Genomic DNA, 21,139 nt, shown 5'->3' with positions numbered 1-21,139 from the left:
TTTATACGATCTCCGCCTCAAGAAATTGAGGGAAGATAAAAGAGAGAGAGAGAGAGAGATGGCTCTGATACCATGTAAGAAGAAGAATAGGGAGAGAGGAAGAAATAATATGAGAATAATAAAATCTATTGTTCATTGATATTTGTCCTAAGGACAATACAATATATAATGTTCAAAAGTACTTGGTCAAATAACTAACTAATAAATAACAAAATTATTGTAAGAATAATTCTGAGAATAATTATAACAGAATTATTAGAATAATCCAAATACTAATATGATTTGATTTGGTAATTTGATCCGGTCAATTTGGATAATTCTGTTATATCTCTTTTAGACGGCTCCTACATCGACGGATTTTTCGCCTCAGACACCTTCCGTTTCTTCTCATTTGAACACCAAATATACAATTCGGTTGCAACATCCGGTCCTTGAACACCAAAATTACCGACCCCGGCAGCCTCATTGGAATGGGACCCTGGCCGCCTTCTCTGATCCACCAGCTCGCCCCTAAGTACATCAGTAAGCACTTATCCTACTGCCTGAACAATTTAAATGGGGGAGTTAGCAGCAGGCTCTTCTTGGGACGCGGCAAACCGACGGTCACCGGAAAGGCGAGCGTCACGCGGCTCATGACGCAAGACAGCTACTACGCCGTGCAACTTAACTCCATCTCGATCCCGGGTGAGTTCGACATCTCCCTTACTAAGGGGCCTTGGTTGACAGCCGGCAACATCATCTTCGACTCTGGCACCGCCATGACTATTCTGGACATTCAAGTGCTAGACCAGTTGGTGAAGGTATTGACGGATTACATTAGCCTGCCGAGAGTGAAGACAGGAGACCGATTCAAATTGTGCTTCATTGTGGGCTCCACACAGCAAGAGGAGCAGCTGCCAGGGTTGTGGTTCTCGTTTGCCGGGGAGTTGGGGAACTTCAGAGTGAGACCTGAAAATCTATTTAGGTGGTTTACTAAGCGTATGAAATGCATGGTGATAATGGGAACGAATGGTTTACAGATCTTTGGGAATATTATGCAGCAAGATGTTTTAGTTGGGCATGATCTAGAAAATATGGAATTAACTCTTATAGAGAAAAATTGTACCGAGTTATACAAATCCTAATAAGCATGTATTATGTATATGAAATGCTAAGTTGAGCATTCATATTTATATTTATGATCATAAATCAAAGAATTTCAATGAAAGGAAATATGCATTTATTTTATTGTATTTGTACAATGATTTAATTAGACAATTTAATTGAGTAGGGTTAATAGTTTGATTGAATATAATTTTCTTTCTATCTCTCTTTTAAATGATACTAATTTAACATTACATGTTATTTCTAAAAATACTAGGAGGTGTTTTGAAATTTTATATTAAGGTCATTCGAGTTCCATATATTTTCAAATAACGACTCACTTTCATTTTGATTGTTGACAGTATACTCATCTATAAGATTTGATTGCACCATGAAAAATAAATGAATTTTACTTTCACTTGATCAAATACTTCCTCATAATAAAACAAATCCTTTCTATTTTATTGATCCAATATCAATAAAATTACCTATTCGTTATGTACCAAAAAATATAGGTAGATTAATTTGAAAGCCTAGGTCTTTATAAGACTTTTTCCTACCACGATATTCCTAATGTATAATGGCTGAGATGATAAAGATAGATTTAAAACTATTAAAATTTGAGATAATAAAATTATTTAGGAAAAATAATATAATATAATGGATAATTAGAAGGAAATAGATTTATATGAATTAAAAGAAATTATTAAAAAGGTAGATTTTATATGAATTTTTGAATATTTTATTAGGATAAATTTGTGTTTCTATCCTATTTAAAATGGTGTTTCTATCCTATTTAAAATGGAAGTTAATTGATGTAATATAATCAACAGTATATACTTGTATAATAAATGACATGTATAAAGCATGACAACCATATGTAATAATCTTAGCTTAAACAAATGCAACATATCACAATCACATATAACTAGCATCTACTAGACATGTATATAAATATATCTCCACAAGATGCACCGCACATCATATGCAAATGCACATACATGCCACATGGTGTCACTCCCGCCCGTCCCTCCACCTGCCACGACTTTTGTGTGGCTGAGGGATCAGGATAATGACAACTGTACAACCCTCTAGCTAACACTACTCTCGAGTAGCCGAGGTGACAGTGCTCTAACTAGTTATCTAACTACATAGCGACAAGGTCCCTGACTACTCACAACGCTGGATATCACAACGCCTAGTGACTGAGTGACACGACAAGATAAACGATAATTGTTCCAGCTACCACTACCCATGAGTAACCGAGTGTGAGACGTTAAAAATGACTAACGACTCTCTCACACCACAAGAGAGACAATGGTTGTCAGCATGCAATGCAATGATGAACATGATATAAATAATCATGATATTGATATGATCATCATCAATGCAACATCCCAATCATCATAAATACCTCCAATACATAGTCACAATGTGGTCTGGGGTTCGAATCTCGATAAAGCCGAGGTAAATACCTCCCTTATGTGCTAGTCATTATTCCAAAAGCTAGTAGCCGCCTGTGATTTACCTCCTCCGTGTTGGCCCTGGGACGGGTTGGCGGGGGCGAGCGTATTTACCTTTTGCCACAATAAATACCTCCAATATAATGATTCATCTAATACCTATGTCTACAAGTATGTATAAATCCAACTAGTGTCACTAAACAACAAATACAATCAGTAGCCACATCAGACACGTACATATCATACACGTACGCACCCTATAACGTAGGTATAATCAATATGATACCTCCAATGTCACACCAATCACATATGATCACCAACATGGGCATAATTGACATGACTCCTCTAATAGTACACATCAAACATATATACACACAACCACATTGGTATAATCAACAAGAAACCTCCAATAGTCATACCAGACACGTATGCACACAACCACATAAGTATAGTCAACAAGAAACATCCAATAGTCATATCAGACATGTGTACACACACAACATGCAAATAGACAATCAATATGGTAACTCCTACAACACATACTAATCATGTGCACACTCGACATCATATGCAAAATCAGCATGTTCACGCAGTCAACAGGATATCTCCTACAGTAAATACTCTACATGTGTATACACAACAGAGTATAGATATCAGAAGCTAAGACTGTATATGAAATAACTAGATCATCTCTAAGGTCAAGCAGATAAATCTCAAGCAGGATAACAAAATGAACAGATTTAAGGTAAAACAACCTAATCTATCAACTAATAACAATCATACACTAAGTTCAAAGAACTAAAGAAGCCAAGAAAGAAATACACACCTTTATATAACACGTCTCTGAAAGAATCCCACTTCGAGACGCTCGTCCCAACTTCAAGTCCTGCGATCACATAATGTATTTAGCTAATTACATATGAAGTAAATAGCTAAATAAAATCCCCAATCTAATTAGAGTAACTCTAATCATACATGATCTTTAATTATCATCTAATTAATGATTTACTTAACTTAATCCCAACTCCTTGATTGAATTAGGTCTAGTCGACACCAACCCTAATGATTCTCCAATTCATCTAATAATCTCATCATTAATCCTAATCTAATTCATCCCTATAATTAGATTATTTTTAGCGATAAATCATCCCTAATACTCACCGAGCACAATGGTAGTTGCCGGTGGCTCACGACCGGAGAGGTTCACAGCCCGAAATGGTTGTTGGAGCTATGGATCACCTACAAATAGTGATGGTTGGAGTTATGGATCTATTGTCTTCCAAATCAAATGCCCCAATTAGCAGTGTGCATAAACCAAATCATCACATCGAGCTAGGGTTAGCCAATTTCCTCCAGTGCGGCAGCAAGAAAGCTCCGTGTAAGGCACTGCTAGGCCGGCGCTCGACTGATCAGGAAGGAGGAAAAAAGATGGTCGATCCAATCTCTCATGCCGAGGTGGCAACAGATTTGTTCCAACTCTGATAGGGGAAGAAGAGGAAGATCGGCAACAATGGATCGGAAGCTTGGGCACAGCCAAGGGGGTGACGACTGCTATGGAAGTGACACATCGTGGTGGCAGTGGCAACATCACCGATGTGAGACCTAAGATCGCGTGTGAAAAGAGAGACATGGGAAGAGTAGGCAGCGCGACACTGGCTGGAAAGCAAACCAATCTACTCGTGACCGAAGGGAGGTTGACAGCAGCTCCCCCCTAACGACCAGAGACGTTGAGACGGCGAGGACCATTGCAGATCACAAGAGGAGCTCGACGTTGACGAGATAGGAAAAGAAAATTCGACATCGACGAGATCGAGAGAGGAAAGCTCTCAGATGAGATGAGGAGAGAAGGTGTCGGCGGGAACGGGGAAGAGGAAAGAATCAGGAGAAAATGAGGAAGAAAGAAATAAACCTAGGTCTTCTAATTAAACCTTATGTTAATGAAATTAATCAACTCCTACTTAAGAGATATTCCAAAGAGGCTTTCGTTAAGCCAAATCGATTCATCCCCATAAACATCTCGTACAGACTCCGTTTAGAACCCGAAAAATTTCTAAAAATTTCTAAAAAAATCAATAAAGTTATTTCTCCAATAACATTTATCATTAAATTTGTCGTATCTTATGTTGGACCCCGTGGGTGTTTTGATGTGATCAACCAAGTTGGTTAGGTCCTGCTTTGTGTTTGATCCCTGTGTCTGAGTGTGCAGGAACTTAGGAGCGTAGGAAGTCAAGCGGAAGACGCAGCTAGCGAGAAGGACGGCACGGGAAGGGAGTCGACGGGCTCGGTGCGTCCGAAGGACGAGAGAGCTACGGAAGAGTACACCGGTGGGCGAGAAAAACATGTGCGGCGTTCGAGGGACGTTAACCCGGGGAGGAAGACTACTCAAGGAAAAGGTCGGGAATTGGGTTCGGGTGAGCCCTATTCCGGTTAGCCACAATCACCCAAGTTATCGGAGCATCAGAAGCTGAAACAAAGTCAAAAGGAGCTAAAGAGCAAGCTGTAGGCGCCTTAAAGGAAGTGCTGGAGGCGCCTGCGCAGCCCTCCACATTGGAGGCGCCTTCAACAAGAGTTGAAAGCGCCTTCAACAATGGAGGCACCTTCAACACTGTTGGAGGCACCTCCAAGCTGGTCAAAATGACCGTTCGTGCGCGGATAGAGTTTTATCCGCTTGACTTGGTTGGAGGCGCCTTGAACCTTGTTGGAGGCGCTTGGACCCTCGGGATAGACTTTCCAGGAGCTATATAAAAGCCCCTGGAGCTAGGAAAGAAACAACAACTCAAGCAATCAATTGTATAGGCATTCCTAGCAATAGTTCTAAGCTTCCAAAGTGTAAAAGGCTTCTCCGCCTTCAGAGAAGGAGATCTTTCAGTGCGCTTTTCTTACTGCCTTGGATTAACAACCTTCTTGGTTGTAACCAAGTAAATAGCTGAGTCTCTTTTCATTTCTGTTAATTTAGTTGTTATTATTTTACTATTGCACTATTTGAGTTGAAATCCGAGGAGGGTATAGTTTTTATTTTTCAGGCAATTCACCCACCTCTTGTCGGCCTCCGCTGCACCTACAATTGGTATCAGAGCCAGAATGCCTCAGAAGGACTAACCGTCGACTGAAGCACAACGATCAAGACGATGGCCAGAGCGAATATTCATCCACTGAAGTTCGACAGAGACTTCGCAACGTGGAAACGCCGGATGGAGTTATTTTTCAAGAGAGAATTTGATATTTGCTTAATCATGAAATATGGCTATGTAGTTCCAAAAGATAAAGAAGAAAACATGTGTAGCAAGAAGGAGCAACCCGATTTTGTCGCCAACGGAAAGGCAGAGTTCCACCTGCTTAGCGTGCTTCCACCACAAGAGGTAAGTCGAATCGGAAGCTACGACTCTGCGAAAGACCTCTGGGAAAAACTCCTGGAGCTTCACGAAGGTACCTCGGAAGCTAAGCTAGCGAGGTGCGACATCCTCCGGACCCAGTTAACGAACCTTCGGATGAACAACGGCGAGAAGGTAGCGCAACTCCAAGCAAGGATCAAAGAGTTGATCACGCAACTAAGCAACCTTGGAGAAGAAGTAACGAACCGGGACTCGATCCAGTATGCGTTCAACGCCTTCCCCAGAACTCCAGAATGGGCGTCCTTAGTAGATGCATATTACATCTCTAAGGACTTCGAGGTAAGTACGTTAGAAAATTTGTTTTATACTTTTGAACTTCACGAATCTCGAGTTGCAGAGCCCAGTGGAGTTGAGAAGACTAGTCAGAACATTGCCTTAAAGGCAAAAACAAATGATTCTGACTCTGATGCATCGATCAACGAAAACGAAGCTGCATTAATGGTAAGACGTTTTAATAAGTTTTTCAAATCTAACAAACTTAGATCGCAGTCAAGTAAACATCATCAAAAGAGAAGGACAGCCCGTTGCTACAACTACAACGAAGAAGGGCACATCAAGGATGATTGCCCCAAGTTGAAGAAAAGACACAAGGAGAAGCCTCAGAGACCGACATCCTCTACACGCAAGAGTTTGAAGGCTACATGGGACGATTCTTCATCCTCCGAGTCAGAAGTCGAAGCTTTCTCAGGAGTAGCACTGATGGCCAACCATCTATCTGAAGATAACTCGGATTCAGAGATGAGCATAGATGAAGGGGGAGGATCCTCAGAAGAAGAAAGTAGCGATGAAGGGGGAGCATCACCAAATCAGGTAAGTAAGGTACGTACTCTAACCCCTACTCAGTCATTTAAGTTTATCAAGTCTCTTTCTAAAGATCTGCTTAAATTAGAAAAAGAAAATACTGAATTGAAAATGAAATTAGTAAAAGCATGTCCACTTGAGATGTACGATAATCTAAAATCCGAAAATGAAAAATTAAAAATTGAAGTTGAAAAAATAAAAAATAATGCATGTTTAAATAAATTTCTAAAATCAAAAATTAGAATTTATGGAAAATTGAATTGGTACATTAGAAATCATCAGGGTCAACTTAGAAGAGTGCCCAAGAATTATGTACCCCTTAAATTTTTGAATAATCCTGTAGGAAGGAACCTCTATTGGGTTTCGAAATCTGTTCTAAATTAATTTATTTAATTAAGGCTTTCAGAAGCAAAATTAAACGTTAAAATTTCTTTATAAAGCTTTGTCTAAGGAAGTGGTTGTTGCTCCAATAACCAAGAAGGTCTAGTGTCTCGCCACGACCTGAAAGCTGAAATATTGAAATAAAATATTTAATTAACTTTCTGAAAATGCATTAAACAAGAATTAAATAATGCTTTTTAAAGTTTTCAAACATTTTAGGAAAATTCTAAAAATTATTTTTGACTTAGAAATTATTTTGAAAAATTCAAAGAATTCATTTTAGTTAGAAGTTTTTTTTTCACTTAAAAATTTTTTTTCTAACTTAAAATTCTAAAAATTCATTTTTACTTAGAATTTTTTTTAAGAAAAATTCATTTTACTTAGAATTTGTTTCAAATTTCTAAAAATTCATTTTACTTAGAAATTTTTTCTAGTAAATTCTTTTAACTTAGGAAAAAAAATTTCAGTTTATTAGAAAATTTTCATCTTAAATTAGAAATTTTTCTAACTTACAAATCTGCTAAATATTTTTTTAAATAACGTATAATTATCCCGTTTTTGCTGTGATCAAAGGGGAAGAGATAGGTTCAAGTTCATTTTTTTTTGTTTAACATTTTCAGGGGGAGTTAAATAATTTTGATATATCATGAATATTTCTATAATTGGTATCAAACATTAATGTTGCAATTTTATTAATTGCAAATTTATGCTTAACATGTTAGTTTAGTAATTCTTTTAAAAATTACTTTTATGTCTATTTTTACCCTAACTTGAACTTGGGTTGATGCACATCAAAAAGGGGGAGATTGTTGGACCCCGTGGTTGTTTTGATGTGATCAACTAAGTTGGTTAGGTCCTACTTTGTGTTTGATCCCTGTGTCTAAGTGTGCAGGAACTTAGGAGCGCAGGAAGTCGAGCGGAAGATGCAGCTAGCGAGAAGGACAACACGGGAAGGGAGTCGACGGGCTCGGTGCGTCCGAAGGACGAGAGAGCTGCGGAAGAGTACACCGGTGGGCGAGAAGAACGTGCGCGGCGTTCGAGGGACGTTAGGCCGGGGAGGAAGACTGCTCGAGGAAAAGGCCGGGAATTGGGTTCGGGTGAGCCCTATTCCGGTTGGCCGCAATCACCCAAGTTATCGGAGCATCGGAAGCTGAAACAAAGTCAAAAGGAGCTAAAGAGCAAGCTGTAGGCGCCTTAAAGGAAGTACTGGAGGCACCTGCGCAACCCTCCACATTGGAGGCGCCTTCAACACTGTTGGAGGCACCTCCAAGCTGGTCAAAATGACCGTTCGTGCGCAAATAGAGTTTTATCCGCTTGACTTGGTTGGAGGCACCTTGAACCTTGTTGGAGGCACCTTGGACCCTCGGGATAGACTTTACAGGAGCTATATAAAGGCCCCTGGAGCAAGGAAAGAAACAACAACTCAAGCAATCAATTGTATAGACATTCCTAACAATAGTTCTAAGCTTCCAAAGTGTAAAAGGCTTCTCCGCCTTCAGAGAAGGAGATCTTTCAGTGCGCTTTTCTGACTTCCTTGGATTAACAACCTTCTTGGTTGTAACCAAGTAAATAGCTGAGTCTCTTTTCGTTTATTTTAATTTAGTTGTTATTATTTTACTATTGCACTATTTGAGTTGAAATCCGAGGAGGGTATAGTTTTTATTTTTCAGGCAATTCACCCCCCTCTTGTCGGCCTCCACTGCACCTACATCTTACAATTTATCCAGTCACCACGACCAAATGCGGTCACTGCGGCCCGATGCAAGCGGCCAGACACTGCTAGTTGTGGCCACTGGGGCCGGCCCACAGCCGCAGCCAACTCCGCGGCTACTAGGGCCTGCCCTTGCGGTTAGCCACGACATTGTTTTTGTTGCTCCGTAAGATAAGAGTCATCGTCGCCAACCCATAGCCATCTGCTGCATCTTATAGCATTGTCGAAGAAGTCAAAGGGTAACAAACTTAAGCTTTGTGTGAACTAATTAACCGATCCTATTACTGAGTGCAATCTGGAATTTAGTTGTTGGATTGGGTTGATTAAATTTGCTAATAATGTTGAGGAGGTTGATCGGTGAACTTTCATTCAATTACTTACCCCATGCCCACTGTAACAGTAAGGTTTAAATTGAATCCGATGATATGTTTTGCTTGATTAATTAAACAATTAAATATGGTTAAAGAGTAGACTTAATTGAGGTAAGTACAGATTTATAGAATGATAAATGGAATGGTTGGATTGTTAGTTCATGTCTTGTTTGGATAATTGAAGTATGTTAAGAAGGATTAACTAATTGGGTTGGCTTAATTTATAAGGAGAATAGCTATGAAAAAAGTTTTGGATCATTAAATGGAATTAAAACATGATTTTCTAATTGGATTAGGATCAAGTTTAGCTATTTGATTTATGGTAGAACTTAGCTATAATATATATTCTGTGTTGTAGGATACTAATTTGAGACAAGTGTTTCGACGTGAAGACATTTAGCACGATCTACATATCAGGTGGGTAGTTCCCGCTTGTCTTCTTTAGATCTTTGACCATAGTACATGATTCTATTATTTGCATTGATTGAGTAGTAGTTATTTTACCTTGATATCTACCCTATGTTACTTCTTGAGCTTGACCTTTTATTACTTGAGCTTATATTTTGATCTATTTTAATATCTATGCAGTCTCCTTTATTTTTGTGCATGTGTTGTTTGGGTATGTATGATATTACTAGACCAAAATATAGTTACCGATTGATACTCGCGCATTTACATCACATTCTCGTTATATACTTAGGTTTTTACTTATAGATATACACGTACTTATGCGAGTGTATATATGTCAACAAGACTATACCTACCTATACATAATAGACATCATATTTTAGCAGAGGGGTATAGTATTCACTGGGTTATCTCCTTAGGACCGACCCCCATGACTACTTAATTTCAAACCCATTGGTTTATGATATTCATGATGATACAAGTTAAATGAGATATTATAACTAGATGACTAGGATTTCCTTGATTGAAATTGTTAGTATTACACTTGCTGTTGTGGTACTCAGATGCATGTTATTAGAGTTGTTATTTATTACATGTCTATGCATTTGAACTGCCCATTAGATCAGATAGTGATATTGAGCTATCGTATGTAGACCATAGCGGTTGTTTAAGTTTGTGACTATATGCTAGTGAGATCATATCATAGTATAGCTATCAAAGTTTACTCTCAAAGGTAATTGTCACTGTTTATGTAGGGAATCGGTAGCCGACTTGAAGAGGGGTTGGATAGACGACACCCCCAAATACTCACTTCCTACACTTGTTAGTTTGCGCAGCGGAAATACAAACTAATATGAATACAAAGAAAGCTAAAGACAAGAAAGAAATCAGACCAAGCTACACGATCATTTAACGTGGTTCGGAGATTGCTTGCTCCTACTCCACGACGTGTCCTTGAGGTGGACGATCCCTATCCGTTGGTGGATTAGCCCCCGGCAAACTCCAGCTATCTCAAGTCACTCCTTGTGGGTGGAGAAACCTCACCACAACACCAACCAAGACTCTTAAGACTAGTAGACTACTAATTAGGGTTTACCACCACTAATTTCGTTAACCTTAACCAAGCTCCCAAGGCTTGGTTATATAGGCCACGGGTTGAAAAATCCCGCCTACCAGTCAATTGCCAAAACCATCAGTCGACTGCCCTCTGTGGAAATTCGACCGTTACATCCCAACGGCTCGATACCAGTCGACTGCTAAAACTAGCAGTCTACTGATTCACACTAGTCGAGCGAACAGAAGCATTCTATTCGCTCTCAGTCGACTGATGAAAATATCATTCGACTGCTACAGTAACTGCTACATTAACTACTACAGTAAAGCCCTAAACCTAGGATTTTACCTCGAGTACAATCTCTCAGCACTCGGACCCTCACCCTTAGACTCACTTGACGCTTCTTTTAAACATTGACCTCTTGCATTCAAGCCTACTTCCTTTGGCTCTCATCCCTTGGATGCATTCAAGCCCGCGGCTCGTCCCCAATGCCATCCTTCGCGTATGCCTCGAAGTCGCTTCCCTCGGCCCTTGTCCTCGCTGCTTTGTCCACGGTCCCTCGAATGCTCCATCCTTCATCGGACCCGAAGCCATCAACCTGAGTCACATGTGTATCCTGCAAACCTGCACAACTCAAATATACATATCCAATACAAGGGTGAATCTAACTTAAACCCTTTGCCCAAACACCAAAACACATGGTCGCACGGACCATTGGGATTGCTCCAACAGTTTACTTATCATTTTTGGCTTGTACACTTGTACATCTTGTTTACCCATAGGACCATCCGTGGTAGAGTGTTTCTCCTGTAGTCAGTAGTTGAGGAGCTAGATAGCTATCTCATCCTGTTTGTCCATGGAACCATCCGTGGTAGAGCATTTCTCCCGTGTGCACTATTGACTTATCCTGACTGCACACGGGACCATCTTTAGTAGAACGTTTCACCAACAGTCAATATTTGTTATATGCTTTCTATATATATCGTTCATGTATTTATTCGTACAGGTTGGGATGGACCGCATGTACTCCCGATTTATTGGTTATACTTAGTTGAGCAGGTTAGTGAGTGTTATATTATTGGTTACGCTTGTGGGTTAGTAGATGATTATATTGACACTCTTACTTTTTGTAGTAAGCATTTTACCTGAGACTATATTTCCTTTGATCTCCTTTACACTATATTGATCATGCACTATCTGTCTTATATCCGCTGAGTATTTTGTACTCACTACCCTTGCTTTCCCTTTTATTTCTAGGTTAGCAGGTAAAGGATGTATCATGTCGTTCAAGGGTCCTCACTGTCCCACATCACACTCAAGATCATGCTTTCCATATTGTCTGTTAGTGCAGATTGCACCAGAATTAAATCTAAGTTTTGATGTTATCAAAAGTTTAAGTTAAGTCTTGTTATGATCAAACAAGTTGACCAAGTGTGCAGGTTGTTTACTCAATCGAGAAAGTCTTAGTTGGAGGCTAAGCAGGAAAAACCTAGTAGATCGTGGAAGCCTGGCGAAAAGACCAAGTGGGTCGAGAGGATTCGACACTTGGCAGAGAAACTCAATGGTTTGGAGGACCATAGATCGAGGGAAAGTCTTGGGTGGCCGATCCAATGCTAAGCGGTAAAGTCCAAACATGTTTGGAGGACCATGTTTGGTAGATAGGTTGAGGTAAGTAACTGGAGGAGCGACAGTAAGGTCTTGTTCCTGAAAGGAAAAATCAAAGGTCATTGATCCAACTGAAGAAACCGGGAAGGTTTCCAAGTTGAGATCAAGATAATTCTACTGTCTAATACTACTTATGCATCAAATATAATATTATTATGCTAACCTCTATTTTGTAGGATTATATGTCTAACACTGTTTTGCAGATCCAACCTGATCGGTCGACCGAACATAGGGATCGATCGACCGAACCAGGTTGACTCAAACCATATCAGAATCGAACAGAACACAGCTTTCGATATAAGCTTGATCGGTCGACCGAACAAGCTGATTGATCAGTCGAACTCTGATGACTCAGCACATATCAAATAGAGTTGAACCAAAGAAGGAAGACTGCCTGATTGGTCAACCGAACCAGGGGATCGGTTGTAACACCCCTAGAAAGCGTAGATAAGAAAGTAAGGATAATGAGAGTACGAATGAAAAGAAGGTGTAAATATTCTAAGTTAAATATTAAGATGGATTTAGATGATTAAAACTTTATGAAAGAAAAATAAAGTTGAGAATATAAATCATCTATGCATGATTTAAAATGTATGGAATTAATATGGACAAAAGGAAGAAATATGAGATAATATATATATGTATGAAATATTTATGCATAATGCATAATATAGTAATATACGAATTATTATGTACAAAAGAAAATAAAATGTTAGAAGAGAGATTGAACCTTGGATCTCTTGTAAGGAACATGTATAGGATACCAAAGGGGATAGGAGAATTATTGATAAGGAGAGAAAGGATTAAGTAGTTAAGAATAAGAAAGGATTCTTTCTACTTAAAAGGAAAAGGAAGTAAAAAGAAATAAAAATATACATAAACAAGTTTTGATCCTTGGTTCTCTTGTGGATGCATGCATGTGTTAACCAAGTGGGATAGGAGAGGATATTGTAAGAGGAGAGATAGGAATTTTAATTAAAGGAGAGAAAAGAGAGAAATTAAGGGAAAGAAAAGAGAGAACTCAAAAGGCATTTCTCTAGAATATTCTTGTCATTTAAGGAGAGAAATGAATAGGGAGGATGGATCAAGTCAAGTTTCCTCCCCTCATTTTAGTATAAATAGGCATGGAGGGGTGACTTCAACTTCATCCCCCACTCATTCTCCTCCTCTCCTCCCTTTTGTGCCGAGACCTCCCTCTCCCTCTCTTTTCTTCTTGTTGCCGAGCAACACAAGAGGAAGGAAGCTCCTCTTCCTTCTCACTCCCTCCCTCTTCTTTCTTTCTTGTTGTTGCCGAGCAACACAAAGAGGAAGAAGCCTCTTCTTCCTCCTCCTCTCCACCAAAAGACCTAGCCACTCCTCTCCTCCATTGGTGCCGAGCAAAGCAAGCAAGGAAGAAAGGTCCAAGCAAGTTCTCAACTCTAGGAAACTTAAGCGAAGAAGGTAAGCTTCCCCTCACCTGTGGTACAAGGCTTTTATGTGATTTTCGGATTTATAAGGATTAGAAAACCTAGGAAAGAATTTAAGAAAATTCGGCTAAAGAAAAGGTTTTCAAATCTAGGATGATTTAAACAAGACCTCATTTCATGATAAGATTTTCTATGCTATGTAGAAGGATTCCTTTCCATGATTTTATATTGATATGATGTATGATCAGAGGAGTATCTAACCCTAGGATTTAACCAAAAATATTTTAAAGAGGTTAGGAAGATTATTGTCTAACCAAACTAGTGCAAGGTTCCTTCTATGAAATGCTAAGGACCTTTCTATGGTTTTCTTGCTTGGAAATTAATTGGAACCAAAAGAAAACTCACTTGTATGCTTCGGACCAGAAAGGTTAAGGGTTAGAAAGACCTTCAAAAATTTAAATAAACATGCTCCTATGATAGGATATAAAGTTTCTTAAAGGGTGTTCACATTGCTAGAAACTCATGAACTCTTTTTAGGGTTTTTCGGCCATGATAAAAGGGATAGCTTAGATTAGCCTAAACAAAAATATTAATATGCTCAAGACCTCTGTGATATTATGATATGAAAGTTGATTAATGCTCTCATGTTTAATTGGAATGTAGAAAATTAGTTACATGATATAAGACATGTAAGATCACAAGAGTCCTAGCTTGTTTATGATCCAATTTTGTGTATGATGTTCTTAGTAACTTTTGCCATGATATTTACTTAGGCTTTCCATGCTTTAGGCCACTTAAGAAACCTAGCTTAAGGACTGGTAGGTTTCGGCCATGAAGGAAAATAAAAGAAAAAAGGAAAGAAACCTAGGAAATGCTATACATAATGAGAAGAAATGAAATTATGTTACGTAATATGCCATGATATGTGATAGCATAGGAAATGCTATACATAATGAGAAAAGAATGAAATTTATGTTATGTATATGTCATGATATGTGATAGCATAGGAAATGCTATACATAATGAGAAAAGAATGAAATTTATGTTATGTATATGCCATGATATGTGTTAGCATAGGAAATGCTATACATAATGAGAAAAGAATGAAATTTATGTTATGTAAATGCCATGATATGTGATAGCATAGGAAATGCTATACATAATGAAAATAAATGAAAAATGAAATGCATGAAAGATTGTTAGGGATATGATATGATAGTTATGCATGATAAATTATTTTTGTATGGTTTGTACCAAGGGTGGGCTCCGTAAACGCCCCGGGGTCGATGGAATAGCCTCGTCAGAAATGGGCTTCTGAATGCCCTAGGTCGATGGAGTAAGACTCGGACCTAGTATGTATGTATGGTAGGGTTCAAGACTTGCTACCTTGGACCTACTTAAGAAGCGATTATGTATGTGGTACAAACCGGGATCCCCTCTAATGATGATATGAATTTCAAGTACTTATAAGTATAAGCTTTCAAATTCATGATGCATTGCCTACATATGTGCTTGAATTATCTGATGATATAATGTCATGATATGAATATGATACCCTTGTATGTCGTATGCTTATGATACTACGCATGATATTAATATACGATGATTTTCGGTTTTAGTGAGTAGGAAAGGAACTTACTGAGCCATGAGTGCTCACAGCTTACTTTCCTTGTACCGCAGACAAAGAAGCTGGATGAGCTAGAGGAGCAACAGGAGGAGCAGATAGTGATGTGTGTGGTGGTGGCTCGGCAAAGAACGATCCGGACAAATTAATATGATTAGTTATAGAATCAACATATGCACATTTAATCTGTGATATCATGCTTATAAAATGAATGTTTAAAAAGAAAAAAAAAAATTTTGTTCTTCCGCTGCCATAGTATAACTGAAGCATGTACGAACGTAGCGCCGCCCTAGGGTAAGAAGGGTGGGCGTTACATCGGTTGACTGAACAATAAAGGCATTAATATCGCATTAATGAAGAATCTCAACGAACAGGGAAAGCTCACCGTTTGGTCGACCGAACGATGGGATCAATCGACCGAACCATTAAACATCATTAAGGCCTGAGGATCGGATCTCAGTAAAGAAGGCAAGGAGCGGGTTCAGTCAACCAAACCTAGGGATCGGTCGACCGAACGTTGACCATTCTTATAAAAGTGAAGCTCGAGGTCCGAGGATCAACAACGAATCTGTTTGAAATTGATCTCTGTGCAAGCTGTTGTCCGTACTACAACTACTCATTTTCATAAGCAAGCTATTGCTCCAAGAAGTGCCGACAAGCTGCATCTCTAATCTTCTGTCGGTATATTTTTATTAGCTTGTATTATACTTATTTACTTGTAAGATAGTAGGCTATTACTATCTTACTCATCTATTTGTACGCAGTGCTTCTTTCCAAGGATTTCAGAAAGAAGAGTTATAGTGAATTGCCCAATGGTAGTATTAAGGATCACGGGTCTTGGAGTAGGAGTCGACGTAGGCTCCGAACCAAGTAATCACTCGAGTCTTTTGTATTATTTTCCACTGCCGCTTTGTTATTTGTTTTACGAGTCATTACGAAAAGAAAAGAGTTTTTAAAAGAGCGATATTCACCCCCCCTCTCTATCGCACTCTTTCGATCCTACATTGTCTTGTTGCTTTGTAATTGCATCTGGTTTTGTTCGTGGATTCTAGTCTCGTGGTGTATTTGAATTCAGTAGTGATATTTGTTGTGTTGTGTTAAGTCTGTTGGAAATGTGAATGGAATAAAGAGGTGGAGACGAAGAGACTCTATTGTGCATGAGTTTAGTCCCACAATAGAAGTCTCTTGGCTTTATTGTTGGTTTAAATTATGACACATGCATTGACGTTGTAAACATATGCATTAGGAGAGACTCTCTTAACCGTGAGTGCGTAGGGGTGGGTGCAAATCCAGGGCCTGGATTGTACTGAACCAAGGTTGACTCGTGCGCGAGCACGACTTGCGTATGTCGAATGTCGGACCGGTTGAGGTAAAATTTACCCAAAAGAATGAACCAACATATTGCCACTTGAATCTTGCTCAAGGGTGTAATGGAAGCATTAATGTGAAATTAATGGTGATTTCGTAACGTCTCGACATTAATGGCGACATTAAACTCATTAATGGTGATTTCGTAACGTCTCAGTATTAATGGTGACATTAATCTCATTAATAATGATTCTGTAACGTCTCGACATTAATGAAGACATTAAAGCCATTAATGACGAAATTAAACTCAACATTAAATGATCATAATTTGATCATTTATTGCAGGCAAGATGAGAGCTCCTATATAAGGAGGCTAGATCTTGAGCAAAGCGAAGAGAAAAAAGTGGAAGCAAAAGCGAAGCGAAAGCAAAGCGAAAGCGAAGCAAAAGCAAGAGAATTCCTCCACCTTCGCCCCTGATTCTTTTCTCTCAGTTGTGCATCCGCTAGGCTAAACTACTTGTGATAGTACTCAGGTGCATTCTCAGTTCGCCACGAACAACCAGTGCTTGGTTGCGTTTGTGGTTTTACCGTTGTATCCTGGGAAACAGACGACCCGAAGAAACCTCGAAGCACAGCCGGAGGTGGGGCAAATCTGTTTCAAGGAAACAGCGTCGTTCGCAGGCCTCGGTCCGCTGCTCTGTTTGTCCGCTCGGTTGGACTCTTCATCTGCCAGGTCGGCCACTTGCCCTTCTGATTTGCCCGATCAGTCTCCTGCTCGGCCTGTCTATCCTTCAGTCTGCTCGGACGCTTTGATTGCTCAGACTCTGAGGTTAAAAAATCAGCCCCTGCTGGCAGCCTGAGATTATCTGCTCAAGTCATCTTAACTGTGAGTTGAATTTAATTCGAGTATTTAGATTCAGCTAATTCCGTCTAAATCTCCGGCTATAGATTGTTTCTGTCCAACAATCTTGAAACAGACTCGATTCTGTTGAGATGACCACGGAACGAAATGTTGAGGTGCAACAGACTCAACACGTTCAGGCCCCCTCTGCCCCGATTGGAAATGTGCCAATCAGTCATGGGGAAAAGCCAGAGAAGTTCAGTGGACTGAACTTCAAGAGGTGGCAGCAGAAGATGCTCTTCTACCTGACCACGCTCAATCTGGCTCGGTTCTTGACCGAGGATCATCCCAAGCGCACTGAGGATGCTGATGAGCAAACCATCAGTACAGTGGAGGCATGGACTCATTCTGAGTTCCTTTGCCGAAACTATATCCTCAACTACCTTGCCGACTCACTGTACGCTGTGTATAGCATGAAGAGAACGGCTAAGGAGCTGTGGGAGTCCCTGGACAAGAAATACAAGACGGAGGATGCAGGGGCAAATAAGTTCATCGTGAGCCGATTCTTGGACTACAAGATGGTTGACTCCAAGACGGTGATCAGCCAAGTCCAAGAGCTTCAGGTGATCTTGCACGAGATCCACTCAGAAGGGATGGTTCTGAGTGAAACCTTCCAGGTGGCTGCTATCATTGAGAAGCTGCCTCCCGGCTGGAAGGACTTCAAGAACTACCTGAAGCATAAGCGGAAGGAGATGAATGTGGAGGAACTCATTGTTCGACTTCGCATCGAATAAGACAACAAGAGTTCAGAGAGGAAACTGTTCTCTCAGGCTATTATGAAAGCCAACGTGGTCGAGCATGGTCAAAGCTCGAAACTGAAGAACCCCAAGTCTTCCAAGATGGGACCCAGAGGAGGCATCAGCAAGAAGAAGTTCTCTGGGAAGTGCTTCAACTGTGATAAAGTGGGTCACAAATCTTCGAAGTGCAGAAAGCCGAAGAAGAAGCAAGAGGTCAACTTGAACGAGGGACCAGAAATGGATGACCTCTGCGCTGTGGTCTCTAAGTTGAACCTGATCAGTTCAAACTCGCGGCAATGGTGGATCGATACTGGAGCAACCAGACATGTGTGCTACAACAAGGAGCTGCTCCACAACTTCGAGGAAGTCACTGGAGACAAACTGTTCATGGGGAACTCAGCAACCTCGGACATCATGGGCCAAGGAAAGGTGGTGCTGAAGATGACCTCGGGCAAGGACCTCACTCTGAATAATGTGCTGTATGTTCCGGAGATTCGGAAGAATCTAGTGTCCGGATCACTGTTAAGCAAGCATGGCTTTCGCATTGTTTTTGAGTCGGACAGAGTTGTATTGTCCGAGAATGGAGTGTTTGTAGGAAGGGGCTATGTATCTGATGGGATGTTTAAGATCAATGTAATGGCGATTAGGCCTAAAATAAATAAAAATGAAAGCTCTTCCATTTATATGCTTGAGTCTTCGTGTTTGTGGCATGGTAGACGAGGACATGTTAACAACGATGTGTTGCATAGATTAATAAACATGCAAAGCATACCTACATTCCACCTTGACCCAAAACACAAGTGTGAGATTTGTGTTGAAGCAAAAATGATAAGGTCATCCTTTCAACATATTGAAAGAAGTAATGAACCACTTGACCTAATCCACACTGATGTGTGTGACCTAAAAGGTATGCTAACACGTGGTGGTAATAAATACTTCATCACTTTTGTAGATGATAACACAAAATACTGTTATGTGTATCTTCTCAAAAGTAAGGATGAAGCTATAGAGAAATTTGCTCTCTATAAGAATGAGGTTGAAAACTAGCTTAATAGAACGATTAAGGTGGTTCGAAGTGACTGAGGCGGTGAATATGTGTCACCATTCGCTGAGTTGTGTGTTGAACATGGAATCAGACACGAAACAACAGCTCCTTATACTCCTCAGCAAAACGGAGTTGCTGAGTGAAAGAATCAAACTCTTAAGGAGATGATGAATGCTCTTCTATTAAGCTCTGGATTGCCAGAGTCCATGTGGGGGGGAAGCTGTGTTAACAGCTAATTACCTTTTAAATAAGGTGCCCCGGAAGAAAATAGATAAGAACCCTTATGAGTTGTGGAATGGAAGACAACCGTCCTACAAATATTTACGAATGTGGGGGTGTCTTACCAAAGTGTTGATGCCTAATCCGAAAAGGATTAAGATAGGACCAAAGACTGTTGATTGCATATTTATTGGATATGCACAAAACAGCGCTGCGTATAGATTTTGTGTGTATAAGTCACACATACCGGAGATACACAAGAACTTGATAATCAAATCAAGAAATGACTCGTTCTTCGAGCATGTGTTTCCGTATAAGACCCGAGAGGATGCTAGCTCCTCAAAACGGACATCTGAAACACAAGATGAAGAAGATGATGATGAACCAGTAGAGGTTGAGCTTAGACGGAGTAAAAAAGCTTGGGTAGAAAAATCTTACGGATCAGATTTTATCACTTTCATGCTGGAAAGTGAGCCCCGGAGTTACTCAGAAGCAGTAAATCTGATGGACCTCACTGGAGAGAGGTAATTGTATCTGAGATAGAATCTATCTTGTAAAATCACACTTGGGAACTCGTGGATCTTCCTCCGGGAAGTAAACCACTAGGTTGCAAGTTGATCTTCAAGAAGAAAATGAAATCAGATGGCACAATCGATAAATACAATGCCAGATTGGTAATCAAAGGATACCAACAACGAGAAGGCCTTGATTACTTCGATACATACTCTCCAGTGTCGAGAATAACTTCCATTAGAGTATTGTTGGCTATTGCCGCTCTATGGAATCTCGAAATACATCAAATGGATGTAAAGACAGCCTTTCTAAACGGGGATTTAGAAGAGGAAATCTACATGAACCAACCTGAGGGATTTTTTGTGCTAGGACAAAAAAACAAAGTCTGTAGATTGGTGAAGTCATTATATGGCTTGAAACAAGCACCAAAGCAGTGGCATGAGAAATTTGATAATGCCATGAAGGAATGTGGATTCAAGATCAATGAATGTGATAAATGTGTCTACATGAGAGCCACAGAGAGTGATTATGTCATCTTGTGCCTCTATGTAGATGACATACTTATCATTGGGAGCAATGATAAGATAATCAAATCCACTAAAGATATGTTGAACTCAAGATTTGACATGAAAGACATGGGCCTTACTGATGTAATTCTTGGAATCAAAATTCTTAGAAAGGCAAAAGGACTTGTTCTTAGTCAGTCCTATTACGTGAACAAGATTCTTGAGAAATTCATCAAGGGTGATACTGCGTTGGCACGAACACCGATAGATACGAGTCAACATCTATCGAAAAATCAAAGTGAAAGTATCTCGCAGATAGAGTACTCTCGAGTGATTGGAAGTTTGATGTACTTGATGAGTTGTACATGACCAGACTTGGCCTACGCAGTAAGCAAACTGAGTAGATACACGAGTAATCCCGGTGTTGAGCACTGGAAAGGGATAACAAGAGTACTGAGGTACTTAAGGTATACTCGTGAATATGGATTGCACTATTTGAGATATCCCACTGTGATCGAAGGATACAGCGATGCAAGTTGGATATCTGATAT

General features: G+C 39.9%; 1 protein-coding gene across 1 annotated transcript; it reads left to right on the top strand.

Moving 5' to 3' along the window:
• The first annotated feature begins 470 nt into the window (after nt 1-470).
• On the top strand, nt 471-1,124 carry LOC122004474 (probable aspartic protease At2g35615). Its single transcript, XM_042559355.1, has one exon. It carries the CDS (start codon nt 471-473, stop codon nt 1,122-1,124), a length of 654 nt encoding a protein of 217 aa, XP_042415289.1.
• Nucleotides 1,125-21,139: the final 20,015 nt, after the last annotated feature.

This window comes from Zingiber officinale, chromosome 7B (assembly GCF_018446385.1).
Source record: "Zingiber officinale cultivar Zhangliang chromosome 7B, Zo_v1.1, whole genome shotgun sequence".
In the NCBI taxonomy this organism is placed as follows: Eukaryota; Viridiplantae; Streptophyta; class Magnoliopsida; order Zingiberales; family Zingiberaceae; genus Zingiber; species Zingiber officinale.
This window is presented reverse-complemented; position numbering and strand designations above follow the sequence as displayed.